Below are 20,743 nucleotides of genomic sequence, written 5' to 3' on the forward strand. Positions count from 1 at the left end.
TTGAAGAGCACACTTCTCCAGCGTGCCAGTGGCCATCGAAGGTGAGCATTTGCCCACTGAAGTCGGTTATGACGCCAACTGCAGTCAAGGTCAAGACCCTGGTGAGGACGACGAGCACGCAGATGAGCTTCCCTGAGACAGTTTCTGATGATTTCTGACAAATTCTTTGGTTGTGCAAACCCACAGCTCTCTGGGTGGCTGGTATCAGACGATCCCGCAGGTGAAGAAGCCGGATGTGGAGGTCCTGGGCTGGCGTGGTTACACGTGTTCTGCGGTTGTGAGGCCGGGTGGACGTACTGCCAAATTATCTAAAGCGACGTTGGATGCGGCTTATGGTAGAGAAATTAATATTACATTCTCGTTCAACAGCTTTGGTAGACATTCCTGCAGTCAGCATGCCAATTGCATGCTCCCTCAAAACTTGAGACATCTGTGGCATTGTGTTGTGTAACAAAACTGCACATTTTAGAGTGGCCTTTTATTGTACCCAGCACAAGGTACACCTGTGTAATGATCATGCTGTTTAATCAGCTTCTTGATATGCCACACCTGTCAGGTAGATGGATTATCTTGGCACAAGAGAAATGATCACTAACAGGGATGTAAACAAATGTGTGCACAACATTTGAGAGAAATAAGCGTTTTGTGCTTATGGAAGATTTCTGGGATCTTTTATTTCAGCTCACGAAACATGGAACCAACACTTTACATGTTGCGTTTATATTTTTGTTCAGTGTAGTTCACTACTCCCCAACACTGACTTTGACCATCTATGTATGTTATGCAAAGCTATTTTCTCTGTGTGTGTGTGTGTGTGTGTGTGTGTGTTCCATACCCTTTTCCCCATGAATAACCCCAATATTTCAAACATAATAGAACATATAATAATAAGACAATATTTGTGCAACAGAAAAATGTGTTTATTTTCCAAAAGAATGTCCACAACCTCTTTCACAGTCCTGTGTGTTTGGCCCCATACAGGGTCTTACAAAGCAGTGCCAGGAGATACTACACATTTATATACAATACTGTATATGTTTTCTTAAACGTAAATCCTCTTTTCATATTTAAGAAGTTCTGTTTCAATCCATGGTACATTCATGTTGTTTCTCATAGGCAGAAATAAGCGACAACTGAATAACATCAACAGACCATACTAAGCACTGCCCAATAGTATGATCAAACTCCATAAAGCTTATTTGAAATAAAACAATATTCCCATATAGAGATTTCATGATGTCTATAGTAAATGGGAATATCTTAAACAACTGAAACTGAAGCACATGGTTGGTAAACAGCAAAAATAAGCTCTAGTAATTATTCTAGAAGAAATAAAAATGGGTCTGCAAAATGTTGTTACACTGTAAAAAGGTTTCTGATAATCAACATTTGGCTATGATTTTACAAGTATGATGTTATGCAATGGAGGAAAACTCACAGAGTAATTGATGACAACGAATAGCAAAAGAAATATGAATATTTAGATAAAGTGCACAAGTGCTCATTCATAACTTCACTCGATAGTGGGACAAACAAATACAATCACAAGAAGTCCATCCATTCTACTATTGTTTTCTACTGAAAATGTATATTATGTCTTTGTCTTTATACTCTTTGAATAGCACAACACACACAATCTGAGTGGGTCAGACAGCTAGCATGTCAGAAAGCCAATGTGTTCGTCAGTGAGTGTCATCACTGTCTGTAAGGCAGGCAGTCAGTCATTCAAGAGGAACTGTCTGCTGGTTAATTACTTGTCTATCTTCCACGACATCGACTCTTGTTAAATTGTTCTTCTCTGTGCAGGTGAGATTCAAGTGCAGATCGCCTCCAAAAGTCATGTCTCTGAACAAACTACTGTAAACTCCACCAGTGTAACAGGTACATATTACACTTGTAGGTCTATACAGCCATAGAAAATGCAGTTCACGCACACTCATGCACACAGTAAATAATACCATTTCAAAATCATTCAATATCATTCAGTTCTAACAAAAGAACAGGAGGAAATCAAGCCAACAAAGTTCAGTACAAATGCCACACTCAAACATCCCTAAAAACATCCTCTTCCATAGTACAAACCCCATTCCCCACAATCCTTCACTCATTAGTGTGCTTGGTGACATTTCACCTTCTTTCCTCTTTTTTTGCAGTATTTCTTGTGGCAAATGTGTACCTCTTGTTGAGCTTTTTTTTGTTGCGTAAGTAGCCAAGGCATTTTTGCACCAAGAAGTAAACAGAGAAATCTCAGAGGTAGAACCCTGCCAATTCTCTGCAAGGAGATCGAGATGTTGATAGAAAGACAGACATACACATGTAGATGGTTGTTGTTTGCAGGTAAGATGTTTTGTTAACAAAAAAGCAGCAAAATAATTACCGAAAAGCTAAATCAATGAATGGAGAAAAGCTAAAACAATTTTTTGGGGGGGTTTGTGGAATCTCTGAGAGCTCTCAGTCAGTCGGACTCTTAAACATAGAGGATGACGTTATCCGGGGGACAGTGCAGTCTGTCGGAGGTGTGAAGGGGTCTGCAGGTGGCCTGGGGTTGAGGGGGCCGGCAGCTGTTGGGATGAGGCGAGTCACAGTCGTCTGACGTCAGCTCAGCGATGTCGTCCGATTGGGTGTCGGACATCTCCAGGTCGCTGCGTATGCTCTCGGGCTGGGCCAGAGTGACATCGCGAAGCCCCTCCCTGAGCGATGCCCCTGGCGACAGACCTAGTGCTGAGCCAAACAGAGCCCCGCCCCTTCTGGAGCTGCAGTCCTGAGGCTCCTCCCCCCCTGAGCCGGGGCATGCTGCCATAGCAGCAGGGGGCGTGTTTAGGTCTTCCTCACTGGTCAGGCAGAGGTGGCTGGGTTTGGTCTCGATGTCCACCTGGATCTCCAGGTTAGTACAGTCCCTAGGAGAACAAAGGAGAACAAAGACGTTTAGATTTACTAGTCAGCATATCATCTGCTGTATCCAGTGTCACCTTGCCTACCATTATAAGTTTAACTCAAAATCGATTTGAAAACATCTGTCGGGAGCTAAATCAATGGCTAAAATAAATATTTCTGAACCACTAAGTGCTGCCTGCATACCACACAGACTAAAGACAAGTCAGACTCAAGAGAGATTCGAGGAAATCATGGAGTGCAATCAGAGACAACAACATGAGACCGACAGAAACAGATTCAGACTAGATGTCAAATCAAGGAGGAGGAGTAGGTTCTCTCAAAATCATGTGTGTGTGTAATTGTGACACTCACCTGTCAGGGAGTGTGTAGGAGGAGATAATGGAGCCTGCCATGCCCCGGGTGCTGGCACAGTCACTACCCGCTCCCAGACTACCTGTCTCTCTCTGGGCACCGTCCTTCCCCGGCTCCCCTCCCTGGAGCGCCAACCTGGAACAACACAAAACATGGTTATTATTACATGGTTATACCAACAACAGTTATTACAGTGTTCAACATATGCCACATTACATTTACTCAGCAAAAACATTCACAGCAGCGGTTATAAGAGCAGTCCTCATACAACCAAGATACAGAACTTTCAAAGGGACAACAACAACTGTAGCTAGTTCGTTTAAGACTTACTTCGCCCCTATTTATACTGTCTCTCTGCTTACAATACACAACATTCCCCTCCATCTCTGCTTACAATACACAACATTCCCCTCCATAAGACGTACAGAACAGGTTCCCTGCTGGGACTCTCTCCATACCTGTTGTATTTGCCAGCCCTGGCTCCAAGAGCGCCCCCGGCCAGAGTGTTGAAGTGGGGGGTGTCCCCCAGGACCCTGGGGGCCACAGAGAGGCCCTCGCTGGGGGAGGTGGTGCTGAGGCCGCTGGCTGCCCCCTCCAGGCTGCTCTCACCCAGTCTGGGGGACTTGAGGGCCCGCCACGCATCAGCCACTGGGGGACAATTATTTAATATTTTTATTTCATGCTTGATGAGGAGATATTTTTCCATTCGATTCCATTCAATATTTCTTGTCTCAATTAATTAGCAGTTCAATTATGATTGTAACATAAAAGAGAGACATACATGTAGGTAAGTGTCATTGTTGTATTTTACAGTAATAGGTTTATTAAGGCAAAAATTATAGCTCTTTAAGTCTTGCTCACCTGTGATTGGGCCGTCGTCCTCGTCAAAGTCTATCCGCATGCCACGCCCCTTTCCTCGGCTGACGCCACAGCCTCCTCCGCGGCACAGAGAGATGGGCACGACTCCATAGACGTACGCCAACATGATGGGCACGCCAATACCCACACTGACGGCTGCGATCACAGGAGCTGTGATGATTGACACGGCCACTCCTCCTGTGATGGCCAGGTTCCTCCTGTGGCGATTGGTCTTCTTCCCCTCATAATGGGCGTGAATCTATCACAAAATAAAAGATAGATAGTAGTGAAGGTGAAGTTATACAGTAAATACACATCCTAAACGTTCACAACGGTCAAACAATGTAGCCTGGTCCCAGATCTGGTTGTGCTGTTTTGTCCATAGGAGTTGGCAAAACAGCACAAACCGATCTGGGACCAGGCTAGCAATAAAGGCTATTGCAGCTGAAACGTCTGTATTGTGATTTAGGTTAAATTAATATTATAAAGCACTTGGGAAAAGTAGGTCATATGTCGTGTAAGGGGATTTCTTTCTTTGTTCACAGGCTTATATTAGTATTTTAGTACCACCATCAGAGGACTTTACCTAGGCCTATTACAGCATGAAATGTCTGGTTGTGACTGGGTGGAAGGGAGTTGGCTGAGTACAAAATACTTTGAAAGCTATTTCTACAGCTGGGAAGGCTTAGGGGCCTGGAACAATAAAGTGTGTGTGGGAGGGCTTTCGTACAGCATTCAAATGACCTTAAATTGAATCTCGCAGTTATACTGTATTACCACAAGGATGCGCTAAAGAGATATCCTTCAAAATAGGTAATTGTGCAATTCTATCTTGACACATTTTTTTCTAAATTATGTTATTTCCGAAGAACAGTTGTAGCATCATACCTAAACTAAATAAGAGTTTCTTATGGTTTGAAACCTTATCTATTTTAGGAATTGTATTTCTCAATTACTGAAATACACACAGGAAATGAAAGTGTCACCATGAAAGTGAAAATCATAATGAAACTAACTCAATTTCTAAGACCAGCACTGTCACATTTAATTTCTACAATTAATAGCTTTTCTGTTAAATATCATGAAAAGTAAATATTTTCTTTATTTTCCTTTTAATGTCTACACTCTGACAGTAAGCCACTCTAAATAAGCCAGTCTGCTAAATGACTGAGCGTAGGCCAAATGTAAGGGGGATTTTCAGTAAGGGGTTGCCATCTGCCAGTGTTTTTGCCCACCTTGCGCCCCACATAGACGGGAATGCCAATAACCATGGCAGGCACAGCGATACCAGCGATTAGGGTAATGCCCACCGGGGCTCCGATCAGAGTGCCCAGCTGCCACAGGATCTTCTTCTTACGAGTCCATGGCTTCTTTCCCCAGAACGTACACCCTGATGGACTGAGAAAAAGAAGAGAGATTGATGGAGGGATATAGCGGGAGACAAAGGGAAAGAGAACGTAGGAAAAATGGGAAAAATGGAATGGGTAGAAAATAGAGAGAGAGAGAGGGGGGAGGAGGAGATTGTGAAAGAGAAAGAAAAAATAAAGAAAAATTAGGAATTAAGAGGAAACAGATATAGAAAGAAAGGGGGAGAAATAGGTTGAAGAGCAAGGGGGGGTAGACAGAAGACTGATTAGTTCTGGGCCCAAGTTCAGGAAAAACAATCAGGATACACCACAGCAACAGAGGAGTGGAGGTGAGGTAAGGTTGTCATTATGAATTCAGAGCCCTCTGCTTATTGTCACACAGCAGTTAGACACACATCACTGCCTGTTATCCACTATTACAGTATGCTCATATGATGTAAGATGTGTTAGACGGAATCTGTGGAAATGTTTTGGCATTTTACTGTAGGAATATATTTGGTGAAGCCTTCTTATCAAAACAATAAAGCTTTTCATTCAGTTATGTTTTGCGTCAGTATTTGGTTTGATTTTAATTCATTCCATAAAATGTGTATAATAATTTTTTTAAAGCATCAGTCAAGCCCCAGTAATGACAATCATGCTTTAAAATTGGGTGGATGTCATCATGTAGGCCTTAACCTAGCGTAGCAGGCGTAAAAGAAAACAGCTGAGCGGAGTTCCCACATTCGGATTTCAGCGGGAAAGGACGCTAAGTTGAATTATCTGTATCCCTGAAAACCAGATGCATCCGGTTGTTGGCAACTCCGCTAAGGGTGGGTAGCCCTATACGTAGTTTTGGCACATGGAAAGTAATCTACTACTCCATTACATACATTTGTGTTGACGTGAACTGCAATAATCTTGAGAGTTACCTGAGGTAGTGCAGGTCAGAGATCTCCTTCATGCAGAGCCAGCAGAACTCACAGCCACACACAGCACAGGTCATGTGGTTACAGCTGCCATCGTTCATCTTGATTATGTAGGCGCCACATCGTGGGCAGGGCTTGATGTCATCAGCTAGAGACAAGAGAGAGAGTGGGTAAGTTGATTAGTGGGAGTAGGATCTGAGGTCAGTTTTATGGTTTGCCGTTAGAATATGGGGAGGGTAAGCTGATTCTAGATCTGTGCCTAAAAGGGACTTCTACTTTTACCAGAGACAGAGGAGGATTGGTTTGGAGACATTGTGTGCCGATAGAGTTATTTTTGACTGCCAACAGCTAGTATAAAAGAGACAGGCTGAGACAAATGAGGTTGTGATAAGGTCGAACTTATACCGACTTACTGTTATGTCCTTCGAGACATTTGGAACCTGAAAGGAGGTCTGAAAATTGCTTTATGAATATAAAGTCATAATAATAACATTATGAAGAGTAATCAAAGTACCAGGCCCGTGCTCCTGTGTGTAGCTGGGTGAGTGGTTGCTGTGCAAGTGCAGGGAGAGTGCCCTCTGCTGGCGGGCCGAGTCACATGTCTGGTTGGGGTGCCACGCCTGCTTGCAGTGGTAACAGAACTCAGCCAAGCAGCCCTCTCTACAACACACCAGCCTGGGGCAGCTGGCACAGCCCGAAGCAATCACTGCAAACCTGGCAGAGGGAAAAAGAGGGAGATGTTTGATTTTCAGAAAATCTTTATTAGGCACAATTCGGCTAATGCGAAATCAATGGCAAAGTGAAGAAGACATCACTGCACTGAAAGAGAGAGAGAGAGGGAGGGGGAGAGAGAGCATTATTGAGTCAGTGGAGGGAACACAACAGACTTGGAGGAAATTGGGAGTTAAAGAAACGATCAAGCGGTTAAGGTTCAATTTAAATACACTGTAGCTGAACAAATGTTTACAATTACTGAGCCGTGGAGAGAGAGGGAAATAGGCAAAAGATGATTTCAGGCAGTCTGGAGTAACCTCAATGAAGGACATGAGGGGAGAAAGACCAAGAGCTAAACTTCATAGCATATTATCATCATTGTAGAGCTACACGACGCCATACACAAACATTTCTCAATACAGTAAATAGGCTGTCACAATACCATAAGAGGGGAGGCATGGTTATTATCTTATCTTGGATGTAACAAGATCATTATGTACTGTATGTAAAGATGAAATGGTATTTCATCTATTATAAATTGGGTGGTTTGAGCCCTGAATGCTGATTGGCTGAAAGCCGTGGTATATTGGTCATATACCACATCACCTTGGGCTTTATTGCTTAAATGTAAAACTATTTGTGAGTGACAGTGTTCAAATACTGAGACTGAGCAAAACTGAATTTAATTTGAAAGTTAATCTCTCTTTCTCATCAGAAAACAACGCTAAAAATGACATACGACCTGTCACACAACTATTTTGAATGTAGGTCTACTGGTATTTAAGCTGAGCACTCAATCTTATTGACCACCACTCTCTTAAAGTCCTTCAGCATTCCACTACACAGAGAAACCAGATGTCAAATACCAAAACTGTTGAAACCCTACTCTGTCTCTTTCAAAACCTCAAACTAGGGGAAATATTTACACCACTATGGTTTTTCCCCTTTAACACAGTTCTTAGCTGCCCATTAAATCCAGTTTGTGCTGGTTTCTTTCCCAATTACATTGCTTGTTCAAACTGGCAACATGTCTTCAAGCCTGAGCTCAGTGACTTGTTGCAACAGAGCAGAGACACAAGATGCCAAGGAAGCCTTTTCCCTGTAGGAACATTCCATGTCAACGCTGCATTTCGCTACACCCACGATTACATCTGCTAAATATGTGTATGTGACCAATAAAATGTGATTTGATTCGACTGGTCGGTTCTGCTGCGGTGGAGCACGAGCATTACTGACATTATGGCTTTGAGCGGTGAGAATCTGAGGAGTCCAATGCTGACAAGCTGCACATTCGGAGCAAATGCACTCTGACAGCCACATCTAAGAATAGTGCAAGCTTTCATTGCTTTAAATGGTGAGACACTGCTTTGTTTTCAACTAAGCTATTATTACAGTACAAATGTAATACACTGTCTGTGACTCTGTACACACACACTCAGTCCAGTGAGTGTGTAATGATCACTTTAAATAAATCCCAACCTCTCTGTTACCCCTGGCAACATTGGCTACCTCTATGCCGCATCACTAGTCACCATAGCAACTGACAGCCTGCAGAGCGACCGTGGACCTATCGCTGCTCTGATTGGTTGTCTCCCCATGTCAATCAGTGAGGTCTGATTGGGGAATGGAGAGGGAACTGATCGATGAGACTAAAGGACAATGAAGCTTAGTTGAAGGAGGCCTTCACAAGAATAATAGATTGAGATGTGTGTGTGTGTGTGTGTGTGTGTGTGTATGTCAGGGTTGGGCTCAATTCAGAATTGAGAATGCCTCATAAATTCCACTAAAATGATTGAATTTGAATTGAAGTAGTAAACAGGATACAGAACTCCAATTCGAATTTGAAAGAAAGGAAATAATTACAGTCAGTGAAATTCAATGAAATTAAAATGCCTCGTCTATTCTACAGTGCCTTCAGAAAGTATTCATACCCCTTGACTTATTCCAAAATTCTGAATTGAGCCAAACCCTGGTGTGTGCGTGCGTGTGTTTGTGTGTGATCATTCAAGTGAGAAAGAGTTAAGGAGTCTGTGGTTTGTGTGACAAACAGATTTTAAAAAAAGAGAAAGAAAGTGAAAGACAAATAAAGAAAGAGAGAGAGAGCGATTGAGACAAAGAGGTCCCCGAGACTCCACAGCCAGAGACAATCCAGGCCACTTTACTATGACCAAGGCCACATATTCCTTATCTACGACAATGCAGTACCATTATGACATACACAATCTCAAGTGTATGGAATCTGCACTCTTCAAGTAGGTCAATGATGACACACACACACACACACACTGTACCCCTTTGAAAACCTTCACTCTAGTTAGCCCAAACCACACTAGACCCTTCCAAGGGCTGCAGGGAAGGAATGGTAGTGTAGTGAGTCATTCTGGTCTCTTTAGAATGTAGGTCATCTATAGTCCAGCCCACTGTCTTGGTCCTTCCCCTCTGTCTGACAGGATTGACATTACCAAACAGACATGTTTCCTTTGAATATAACCAGCACAGATAATCTGTGCTTCCCTCCCACATACACATGCATGCGCGTGTCACATACACACAAACATACACACACACACATAAACACTTGCGTGTGGCACACACACAATAGGCTCATTCCAGTTTATCAGAAATTTCCCCATTTCACAATCAGCCTCTGAGCATTGTCATTCCCCTAGTCTGTAACATACTAACCTACTTAGAGAATTCTAGGCTATAAACCTTTCCTCTCACCCTCACTTTTGTCACCTCTAAAGCTTGTTATAATACTGTAGGTCATTCCAGTTTACGACAATCATCCTCAGACTTCGGATATAACTGAACTTTGAAAGCATGAATCTGCTAAAAACAAAGTTACAGCTAGGGTTAACAGTAGGGCTTTGGTAAAGGTAAGGGTTACGTTCAGGGTTAGAGTTAAAATCACATTTGTGGTCAGAAAGCGCTTTAAGGTACTTCTGCCCCTTTTACCATGGCTAGACAGTGATGACTCTATAGAGTTTGGGTTAAGGTTCAGGTTCACACTCAGGTTAAGATTAAGGTTAAGACCAGGCAACAATCAGAGTTGATTCTTACCCGCAGTCGGGCGCGGGACACCAGCGGCAGTCCGGGTCAGAGGCCAGGCAGCGTCGCAGCAGGAATTCCTCATACTTCTCCAGCAGCGCTGCGTCATCCAAAATGTCTGCCACCTGATGAGGAGCCAGTCGCTCCGAGCACTCGGGGCAGCTGAGGTGGACGCGGCTCTCGGTGATCTCGATGCGCAGGTACTGGCGCAGGCAGCACAGGCAGGAGCGGTGGCTGCAGCCCAGCAGCTCGGGGAGCTGTTTGGGAGGCTGGTGCACCAGGCACAGGGGGCACTCCAGGAAGTCGGCTGGAGGAGAGGCGCTGGAGGTGGTGGAGCTGGAGGACTGGGGCGGACCCAGGGAGATCCGACTGGAAGAGAGGGGCTCTGCTGGGGTGGAGGTGGGGGAGGTGGCTGGGTCCTGGGGGGTGTCCATGGCTGTGGTGGTGGGGGCTGGGTTAGGTGTGGGGGTGGAAGGGACTACAGGGAGGACAAGGGGGGTGAGTTGCTGTTGTTGATGGTGTTGGTTGTGGAGCTGAGATAAAGGTGTGGCCGCCCCTGCATTGGCGCTCCGGGAACCTCGTTTGCTGTGGAAGAGGCTGTGGAAGGAGATGCGTCCTTGCCGTTTTCCCGGTGCCCGGCATTTCGGGTTGGTAATGCCGCTCACCGAGGAGTTGGGGGATTCCGAGTCCTTTTCCGATCCCATTTTCCCAGAAAGTGACACACAGTTGCTTCTTTCCTTTTCCGCTCTTACTCACTGAGAGGACGCTTTCCTCACACACAATAACACAAACACACTCCAATTCACACTCACACACACGAGCACACACAAGAGGGTACTTGTCCTTGGGTGAAACCAGAACGGAATGTCACTGATACCCAGTTGGAAACCCTTTTCCCTTCCTCTTCCAAGAAACAATGGAACCCACAAATGGAACAATAAGCGAGAAGATAAAAGTGAAAGAAACAAATAGCCAAAATTCCCCTTCCCTCCCACTGGCGTTCACACCTCTCACACTCAGTTGCTCCAAATCAAGAATGTGAGAAAAGTAACAGGTGTACTTTCGTCCAAACAGACATGGGGTCCAAACTGACAGTAAACTGTTACTGTAAACGACAAAGAGGAGAATGACTACAACAGGAAACGTCAACGTCACTTCTCAGTAAATGTCTCAATTCAAACGAGGAGGAAACATTTTTATAGAACAACTTCTTGGAGGTTATTCAACATTTCTTAAATCCTTCTTGGTGGTTGCTCCGGCCAGATTTTCTTCTGTAGTCCTTTTATCTCTCTTTTTCTTCTCCTCTTCTCTTCTGTGTGTCTCTCCCACTCTCAATCAACCGTCTGTGAGGAGGAAGAAGAGAACAGGAAGTTAGCAGTGCAAAAGAGCACAGGGAGCATGCTCAGTATGACATAATTAACTCTTGGTGCAGATAGTCAGGAAGAGGAAATGCAATACACTATGCACACACACAGTTAGCATAATCACTGATTAAACCATGCTCATTGACTCACACTTGACTCATAAGATACAGCTCTTTGGAAAGCGAAATACTAATTTTGTGAACTTACTAATGATGATGACATAATGTGTCTTGAAGGGGAAGCAAACATATTCATCAGTCCAATAACCTTCTATATTATGTATCCTCTTTTTATTCCTTCTCATTCTTTCTCTCATCTGCTCTTCTCCTTTGTCTCGCTCCGTCAACATGAAACCCTCTCTCTCACACACACACAGTCGCGAGCTGCTTTTCACTTCACACTGCTCTGCTACTGCGGTTGCCATGCTGATGCTCACTAGGAGCCGAGCAATCAGCGACCCACTCAGTGACACCGGCACTTATGTACACACTGACACACACACAAATAACACATGTACTCTTGTCATTTATATATAATGTAGACACTGGTAATTACAGTACTGCTTAATGTATGTGTGTATTTATGCAGTGTTATAGGTGAGAGTGTGTGTGTATGCAGATGACAATATTATGCTAAGATAAGGGGAAAGGGCAAGAGAAAATGTGAGGGAGAGTTATGAGGGTTGATATTCAGAATCTGTGCCACTGTCTAAGGTAGCCTATATGCACCCATCTTCTAAGCAAACACACACACACACTGAGTCATAACAGAGTCATAACTGTGTCCTGGCCTGATTTTCTCCTCCTACAGTATGCCTGGCCTCTGGACTACGGGTCTATGACAAGGCAAATCTGATTATGATTCCAGTAGTAGCCTCTGAGTGCAGGAGGCTGAGACAGACACAGAGAGAGGATCCACCAGTATGTGTACTGACTTCAGCCCTTGTTGACAGAAGGGTGTATGGGGAAAGGGCTAACATAGATACCAGTGGCGGTCAGTGCCGTTTATGATGAGGGAGGACCTTTTTTTTTTCATGAGCATGGCCTTATTTCCATTACAGCATGTTGGAAGACTGTCATTCATATTCCATTCACCCAGTTCAATGTAACATCGATGGGTTTAGGCTACTATATGATACTAAAATTCCCCCTATACCCATCATGAGGTTGCTACAACCTAGCCTATGAATGAAAGTTTACAACGTAGGTGCACACAGGTCGAGACAAAAATGTGAGATGACAGACAGTGACACATGGACAGACAGTGACACATTCAATACTGCCTTGCACACTCTTGCCTGCATCTAGCTTATCTAGGGTGTAATCATTAGTCCAACAGTTGCAAACGAGAGTTTCTATTGGACAAATTCAGGTATTCCGTTTAAGAAACGTTTTTCAACAGAATCGGCGGAATGAATACACCCCTGATTACGCATAAACACAGTTCACTTTCCATGCCAAACCATGTCATAACCGCTATACACAGCCTACATCGTTGTCCCCATATTAGCTAAAGTAATGTCCTAGTCAACATAGCTAATAGAACTACTGCGTTAGTAAACCCGCTACAATCATGCAGTAATGTTACAGTGTATAGTCAGTAAGCAGTTAGACTGGTGGGCCCCGGTGGCAATAAATTAATAAAACCAAAACCTTACCTTGACTTGGAAGAGTTCCAGTGTTCTGTTGGATAGTCATTGCCAGCTAGCTAACATAGCATCCGTCTGTTTGAGCAGGGTATTTGAGTAACTAAACTAGCCAGCAGCATTTGCTAGCTAAGTAAGTGAAACTGAAAGTGTAAAAAAATGATGAAATCTCTCTTTCTCTCTTGCTTCTCCTTCATTTTTGAAGAAATTATTTTGTTGAAAACTGTTCAACTATTGTCTTTTTCTCTCTTTTAGTCAACTACTCACCACATTTTATGCACTGCAGTGATAGCTAGCTAGCTCTAGCTTATGCTTTCAGAGCTAGATTCATTCTCTGATCCTTTCATTGGGTAGACAACATGTCAGTTCATGATGCAAGAGCTCTGATAGGTTGGAGGACGTCCTCCGGAAGTTGTCATAATTACTGTGTAAGTCTATGGAAAGGGGTGAGAACCAAGAGCCTCCTAATTTAGTATTGAAGTCAATGTACCAAGAGGAGGACGGAAGCTAGCTGTCCTCTGGCTACACCATTGTGTTACCCTACAGAGTGCTGTTGAGGCTACTGTAGACCTTCATTGCAAAACAGGGTGTTTTAATCAATTATTTGGTGACATTTTGTATAGTTTTATCTAAAAATGATAACTTTTTCAATGTTTCACAATTTTTATTTGTATAAAATTCACTGAGAAGGATGGTCCTCCCCTTCCTCCTCCGAGGAGCCTCCACTGATAAATACTCTATATAGCTAGCCATGATTGTTGAAATACTATTGGTACGTGTAACGACACCAGCCCAGGACCTCCACATCCGGTTTCTTCACCTGCGGGATTGTCTGAGACCAGCCACCCGGTCAGCTGATGAAACTGTGGGTTTGCCCAACCCAAGAATTTCTGCACAAACTATCTCAGGGAAGCTCATCTGCATGCTTGTCCTCCTCACCAGGGTCTTGACCTGACTGCAGTTCGGCGTCGTAACCAACTTCAGTGGGCAAATGCTCACCGTCGTTGGCCACTGGCACGCTGGAGAAGTGTGCTCTTCACAGATGAATCCCAGTTTCAACAGATCGCAGATCATATGGCGTCATGTGGGCGAGCGGTTTGTTAATGTCAATGTTGTGAACAGAGTGCCCCATGGTGGCGGTGGGGTTATGGTATGGACAGGCAAAAGCTACGGACAACAAACACAATTGCATTTTATCGATGGCAATTTGAATGCACATAGATACCGTGACAAGGTCCTGAAGCCCATTGTCGTGCCATTCATCCGCCGTCATCACCTCATGTTTCAGCATTATAATGCACAATTCCATATCTGTACACAATTCCTGGAAGCTGAAAATGCTGAAAATGTCCCAGTTCTTCCATGGCCTGCATACTCACCAGACATGTCACCCATTGAGCATGTTTGGGATGCTCTCGATCGACGTGTACAACAGCGTGTTCCAGTTCCCGCCAATATCCAGCAATTTCGCACAGCCATTGAAGAGTGGAACAACATTCCACAGGACACAATCAACAGCCTGATCAACTCTATGTGAAGGCCATGTGTCACTCTGCATGAGGCAAATGGTGGTCACACCAGATACTGACTGGTTTTCTGATCCACACCCCTACTTTTTTTTTTATATATATCTGTGACCAACAGATGCACATCTGTATTCCCAGTCATGTGAAATCCATAGATTAGGGCCTCATTTATTTATTTAAATTGACTGTTTTCCTTATATGAACTGTAACTCAGTAAAATCTTTGAAATTGTTGCACGTTGCGTTTATAGTTTTGTTCAGTGTAGTTTCCAAAGTTAGACATTTTTGAATTATTTCTGTGTGATATAAAATTAATGTAGCCCCTGCATGACTTGGGAGAGAGACAGAGAGAGAGAGAGAGGGATGAGTGTGAGTGAGGAGACATGGCAGATGGGCATGAACAGGCTGAAGACTCAGTGGTCTGGATTCTGTGAACAGCACACTCTTTGTCCCTAACTTTTCCTCCCACTCGACTGCTGCTCGCTCACACACAATCTCTCGCTGTGATGTACAATTACACTAATGAATTTGTTTTATTTTGCCTCTAAGCAGCTCTCTAGCTTGTCTTCTACATTAAAAACCTCTCAGACAAGTCAGATATTGTTATCCTTGCTGCTGCACTGTGAGTCAACTGTATGCATTGCCTCTCATCCTCTTGACAGAGACATTGCTCTTTTTGGACATTAAGTGGGGCCCGTTTGTTCTTTCAGTTTGTTTGGCCTAGTCTAAGCAATTCTATCTGCGGAAGACACTGAAACCGTACAGTCTAAGCAATTTAGGATCCTCCATCCTTCCCAGGGGCCCTATGAACCTACATACTGCATACACACACACACACACACACACACACACACACACACAATTACTGTAAGTCAATTAGGTGTAATATAGGTGTGCCACCGAAAGACCTGATAGTTGTTCCACAAGCCGCTGAGTCACTTAGAGCTGAAATGTTGCTGTAGCAGTAGCAGAGCTGTGTTGGGGCTACACCTCTGCAAATACATTATGCAAAATGAAGACAATAACCAAAGTAAAAGGGAAGACTGGGGACGTCCCTATTATACTTTTGTGCTATATTTTAAGTGTTTCACTTTGGCTACTTTGATTATGCTTTATAAAATAAAGAGTAAATAAAGATTTTTGTGTGTATAATTTTCATTTATTCAGGGATATGGTTGACATTCAGCGATATGGTTGACACAAACTAACACACTCAAAGGGTGCACAGTATTGTACTGACATAGTAGTACTGTACTCCTGTAGGCCTAAGTCATTGAAGCACACCACCACACAAACAATCCGATTCATGTCAGTGTGTTCTTTGTTTACAAAGACTGACAGACAGAGTGGACGGCAAGCTAATTAGCTGGTTTGTAGTGATACTTCCTAAACCCTCAGTAAGCCCTGAGCTGTAACTGAGGACTGAGGCCTGTGTCTCTGGGCTGAGTCTCTGGGTAGAGCGAGGTGGTCTCTGTGAACTCAGGTTTAATGTTCTAAGTTCATTAGGGCGTAATAAAGACAGGGTGAGGCAGTGAGATGCCCCTCTGGCTAGAGAGACAGTTGCAACTCAGTGTGTCCTTCTCTTTCACAACATCTTTCTTTTTCTCCTGGCAGGAGGTAATATAGACACAGTTATACACCTCTCTTTCAACCTCTCCTTCTCTCTCTCCCACTTGTTCCTTCTCTTTCTTTCTCGCTCTCCCTCTTGCTCCTCTCTCTCTGTGACGAGGGCATCGTCATGTCCCGGTAGCGTGCTAGAAGGGCTGGGCAGGCCAAGGCTGCCGCCGCCTCCAAACACCAGGCCAGTTGAGTCATGTCGTGACGTGATAAGTCTACATGCTAACTGGGTTAAAAAGGAAACGTGTCCTTCTGTTCAGCTAAAAGCTCCATTATCTAGTTACCTACAGATTCATTGTGTTTGGAGGCCATTTGGAGGCTGTGTGGAGCCCTTCCACACTATCAGTAATGGAAGATGTGGGAGTTTAAAGAGGAGTTGTGTGCCAGAGACAGTCGTTGGCCATTCTGTGGAAGCACCTAGAGAAACCAGACTTTGCGTTTCCTTTGAATTTACCTCAGAACTGAAGCTGGCAGAGATGAGTTCGTCTGCAGTGGACAGTCAGTCAAGCATCCCTTTTCAAACAAAATGAAGCAACAGCAATACTCTGGAATACCCCCATCCCAAGCACTCAAACGCACATGACACGCACCCACATACTTATACACCCAGTCATACACACATTACAGACATGTCGTCAAACACAAACACACATGCGTGCGCGCACACACACACACACTTCAGTCTTACATGAATGAATAACCCTCTGATTCAGTAAGAGAAAAGGGAGAATTGGTCTATGAGGTTCTATAATTAGAGGCTCTTTCAGGAGGGAAACTGCTGAGTAGTTGAACATTTCATGTGAAGCCTGGAGGCGTCACAGTGGCAGAGTGCAGGCACAGGCCCCAGCTCCACAACCATTGCCCCCTGAGCTCCAATTCACCAACACAGATCAGGGCCTACCAACCGACCAGCGGGCATGAAAGACAGGGAGAGGACGGGTAGTTAGAGGGAGAAAGAGAATAAGGGAGAAGGTGCTGAGACATGTCTATTAGGACAGTGCATGTGAGTGGAGAGGAGTAGAGAGGAGACAGAGATGTCACATGGGCCTAGTATGGTTGACTGTTAGGCTGACTTACAGGGGACAGTACCCTGAAGCTTGTGGTTAAAGTTAAGGCCTTAACAAACTATGATTGTGAGAATAGTTCCACTATATGGGACCTGAGACTACTAATGACGTCAGCATTTCTAATAAATAGAGGTCCCTTATGGGAATATAGTTGTGGGGAAGTGAGTATTGATTTTCCTATTAGTTGTTGAGGACAGATGGTAACTAGAGCAAGCGGCTGGATATCATGCTTTCAGGGTTGCATGTCGTCACCTCGTTTCTCGCTCAATGGAATGATACACTACATGACCAAAAGTATGTGGACACCTGCTCAACAAACATTTCATTCCAAAATCATGGGCATTAATATGGAGTTGGTCCCCCCTTTGCTATTATAACAGCCTCCACTCTTCTGGAAAGGCTTTCCACAAGATATTGGAACATTGCTGCGGGGACATTCACCCACAAGAGCATTAGTGAGGTCGGGCACTGATGTTGGGCGATTAGGCCTGGCTCGCAGTCGACGTTCCAATTCATCCCAAAAGGTGCTCGATGGGGTTGAGGTCAGGCCTCTGTGCAGGCCAGTCAAGTTCTTCCACACCGATCTCAACAAACCATTTCTGTATGGACCTCGCTTTGTGCACTGGGGCATTGTCATGCTGAAACAGGAAAGGGCCTTCCCCAAACTGTTGCCACAAATTTGGAAGCACAGAATCGTCTAGAATGTCATTGTATGCTGTAGCGTTAAGATTTTCCTTCACTGGAACTAAGGGGCCTAGCCCGAACCATGATTTACAGCCCCAGACCATTATTCCTCCTCCACCAAACTGTACAGTTGGCCCTATGCATTCGGGCAGGTAGCATTGTCCTGGCATCCGCCAAAAATCCAGATTTGCCCGTTGGACGGCCAGATGGTGAAGAGTGAATCATCACTCCAGAGAACGCGTGTCCACTGCTCCAGAGTCCAATGGCGGCGAGCTTTACACCACTCCAGCCGATGCTTGGCATTGCGCATGGTGATCTTATGCTTGTGTGAGGCTGTTCGGCCATGGAAACCCACTCACCCAACAAACAGTTCTTGTGCTGACGTTGCTTCAAGAGGCAGTTTGGAACTCGGTAGTGAGTGTTGCAACCGAGGACAGACCATTTTTACTCGCTACGTGCTTCAGCACTCGGCGGTCATGTTCTGTGAGCTTGTGTGGCCTACCACTTCGCGGCTGAGCCGATTTTGCTCCTAGACGTTTCCACTTCACAATAACAGCACTTACAGTTGACCGGGGCAGCTCTAGCAGGGTAGAAATTTGACGAACTGACTTGCTGGAAAGGTGGCATCCTATGACGGTGACACGTTGAAAGTCACTGAGCTCTTCAGTAAGGCCATTCTACTGCCAATGTTTGTCTATGGAGATTGCATGGCTGTGTGCTCGATTTTATACACCTGTCAGCAACAGGTGTGCCTGAAATAGTCAAAACCACTCATTTGAAGGGGTGTCAACATACTTTTGTATATATAATGTATTAATATTATGTCCTCAATAATGCTTTTGGGACAAACAGGGGAGTGGTGGTAGCAGGAATGAATGAGTGAAAGAGTGAGGGGGTGAGAGAGGACAAAACTGAGAATGAGATGGCATCCGACACGACAGGCATTTTGAAATAGAGATGTCAAAGAATGCTCAGAGGAGCTAAGCAGTAGTTCACCTGACACTACTGTACAAACATGCATGTATACTGAACAAAATTATAAATGCAACATGCAACAATTTCAACGATTTTAGTGAGTTACAGTTCATATAAGGAAATCAGTCAATTGAAATAAAGTAATTAGGCCCTAATCTATGGATTGCACATGACTGGGCAGGTGTGCAGCCATGGGTGGGCCTGGGAGGGCATAGGCCCACCCACTGGGGAGCCAAGCCCAGCCAATCAGAATTAGTTTTTCCCCACAGAATGGCTTTATTACATACAGAAATACTCCTCATTTTCAGCAGCTGTCTGGGTGGCTGGTCTCAGACGATCCCGCAGGATATGGAGGTCCTAGGCTGGTGTGGTTACATGTGGTCTGTGGTTGTGAGGCCGGTTGGGCGTACTACCAAATTCTCTAAAACGGCTTATGGTCGAGAAATTAATATTATATTCTCTGGCAACAGCTCTGGTGGACAGTTCTACAGTCAGCATGTCAATTGCATGCTCCCTTAAAACATGAGACATCTGTGGCATTGCGTTGTGTGACAAAACTGCACATTTTAGAGTGGCCTAATATCGTCCCCAGCACAAGGTGCACCTGTGTAATGATCACGCTGTTTAATCAGCTTCTTGATATGCCACACCTGTCAGGTGGATGGATTATCTTGGCAAAGGAGAAATGCTCACTAACAGGGCTGTAAACAAATGTGTGCATTTGTTTTTTGAGAAATAAGCTTTTTATGCATATGAAAAACAAACGCGTACACAGTATGTACTATAGTACACTGTATCACCAGCCATGACTCACTGTTAGATTACTGTGTAATTGTTTTATACTCAAGAATGACGAGTTGTCAGAACATGCACAATAATATGGGATATATACCTTTAGCTGTTCATATAAACTGACCATGTAACGAACAGTAACACATCCGTCAGTTAAGATATCTATATGTTACTTCCCATAATGTAGCCTACCTAGTAGGCAACTAAGCGACATGACGTTCCAAGCCACATGATGAAAATGCGTAAAAATCTATATATTGGATGTTGCAATTTGTGTCAAGGTCCAATACGGCAGACTAGTCTTACCTCAAGGGTTGGTACGAGACCGTTTTCTGGGATCCGCTGTGAATGCTCATTCGTCAATGGCGATGCGCAGTGATTGCTTGCTTTGGGCGTATTGAGATCCTCGTTATGTCTAGGCTATTTCATCTCAGACTCTTATACGCGACCTGACACACTGTTCCTAAAATATCAAAATGGACTATATCTAGGCGTTCAGATTGATATGAAATGCAGCTCGCGCCCTGTCCCCTCCTTGGAGAGCAACAGAATCATCTTTGCAGTTTCCTTCTTTGCTTTCTCATGGAGGAAAGCCCTAGTCCGTGACGCAACCAACAGAGAACAAGGAAACCCCACCCGTCCGTGGTGACATCACCTTTGGAAGCTCAAAATGCATTTACAGTGTATGTAAATAACCACGTAAACGTCAATATTTTGGTTCTGTGGAATGAAATCCCCTGGAACTTGCTGACCATTATTTGTGTAGAGTTCCGATTAGATATGGGTAATGTAGCCTACTGAATTTCATCCAACTTTCCAGATATGATTGAGTGGTGGCGCAATGTTCCTGGATCCATTTGCTCAAATTACATCTTTCCAGCCCTATTACACCTTTGACAAGTATGAACGTTAGCCAAATCACAATGCAGG

At 44.2% G+C, this 20,743-nt stretch overlaps 1 protein-coding gene across 1 annotated transcript; it reads right to left on the reverse strand.

Annotated features, from left to right (window-relative positions):
* Positions 1 to 898: 898 nt before the first annotated feature.
* On the reverse strand, positions 899 to 20,414 carry LOC121571517 (E3 ubiquitin-protein ligase RNF19B). The gene is made up of 9 exons (XM_041883016.2): positions 20,120 to 20,414; positions 10,157 to 11,487; positions 6,894 to 7,093; positions 6,383 to 6,527; positions 5,340 to 5,502; positions 4,108 to 4,363; positions 3,705 to 3,894; positions 3,247 to 3,381; positions 899 to 2,897 (listed from the first exon to the last, which is right to left on the reverse strand). Exons 2-9 carry the CDS (start codon positions 10,846 to 10,848, stop codon positions 2,468 to 2,470), a joined length of 2,211 nt encoding a protein of 736 aa, XP_041738950.1. The 5' UTR covers positions 10,849 to 11,487; positions 20,120 to 20,414; the 3' UTR covers positions 899 to 2,467.
* Positions 20,415 to 20,743: the final 329 nt, after the last annotated feature.

The sequence above is a fragment of the Coregonus clupeaformis genome, chromosome 8 (genome assembly GCF_020615455.1).
Source record: "Coregonus clupeaformis isolate EN_2021a chromosome 8, ASM2061545v1, whole genome shotgun sequence".
NCBI lineage: Eukaryota > Metazoa > Chordata > Actinopteri > Salmoniformes > Salmonidae > Coregonus > Coregonus clupeaformis.

Bases quoted from the DNA above. Each gene is read 5' to 3' on its own strand.
- LOC121571517 (XM_041883016.2), bottom strand. From the start codon at position 10,848: ATGGGATCGGAAAAGGACTCGGAATCCCCCAACTCCTCGGTGAGCGGC. The intron at 6,528-6,893 runs GTACTTTGATTA...TCTTGTCTCTAG, and splicing joins CACACAGGAGCACGGGCCTG to CTGATGACATCAAGCCCTGC. The intron at 3,382-3,704 runs GTATGGAGAGAG...GTGTTGTTCCAG, and splicing joins AGGGCTGGCAAATACAACAG to GTTGGCGCTCCAGGGAGGGG.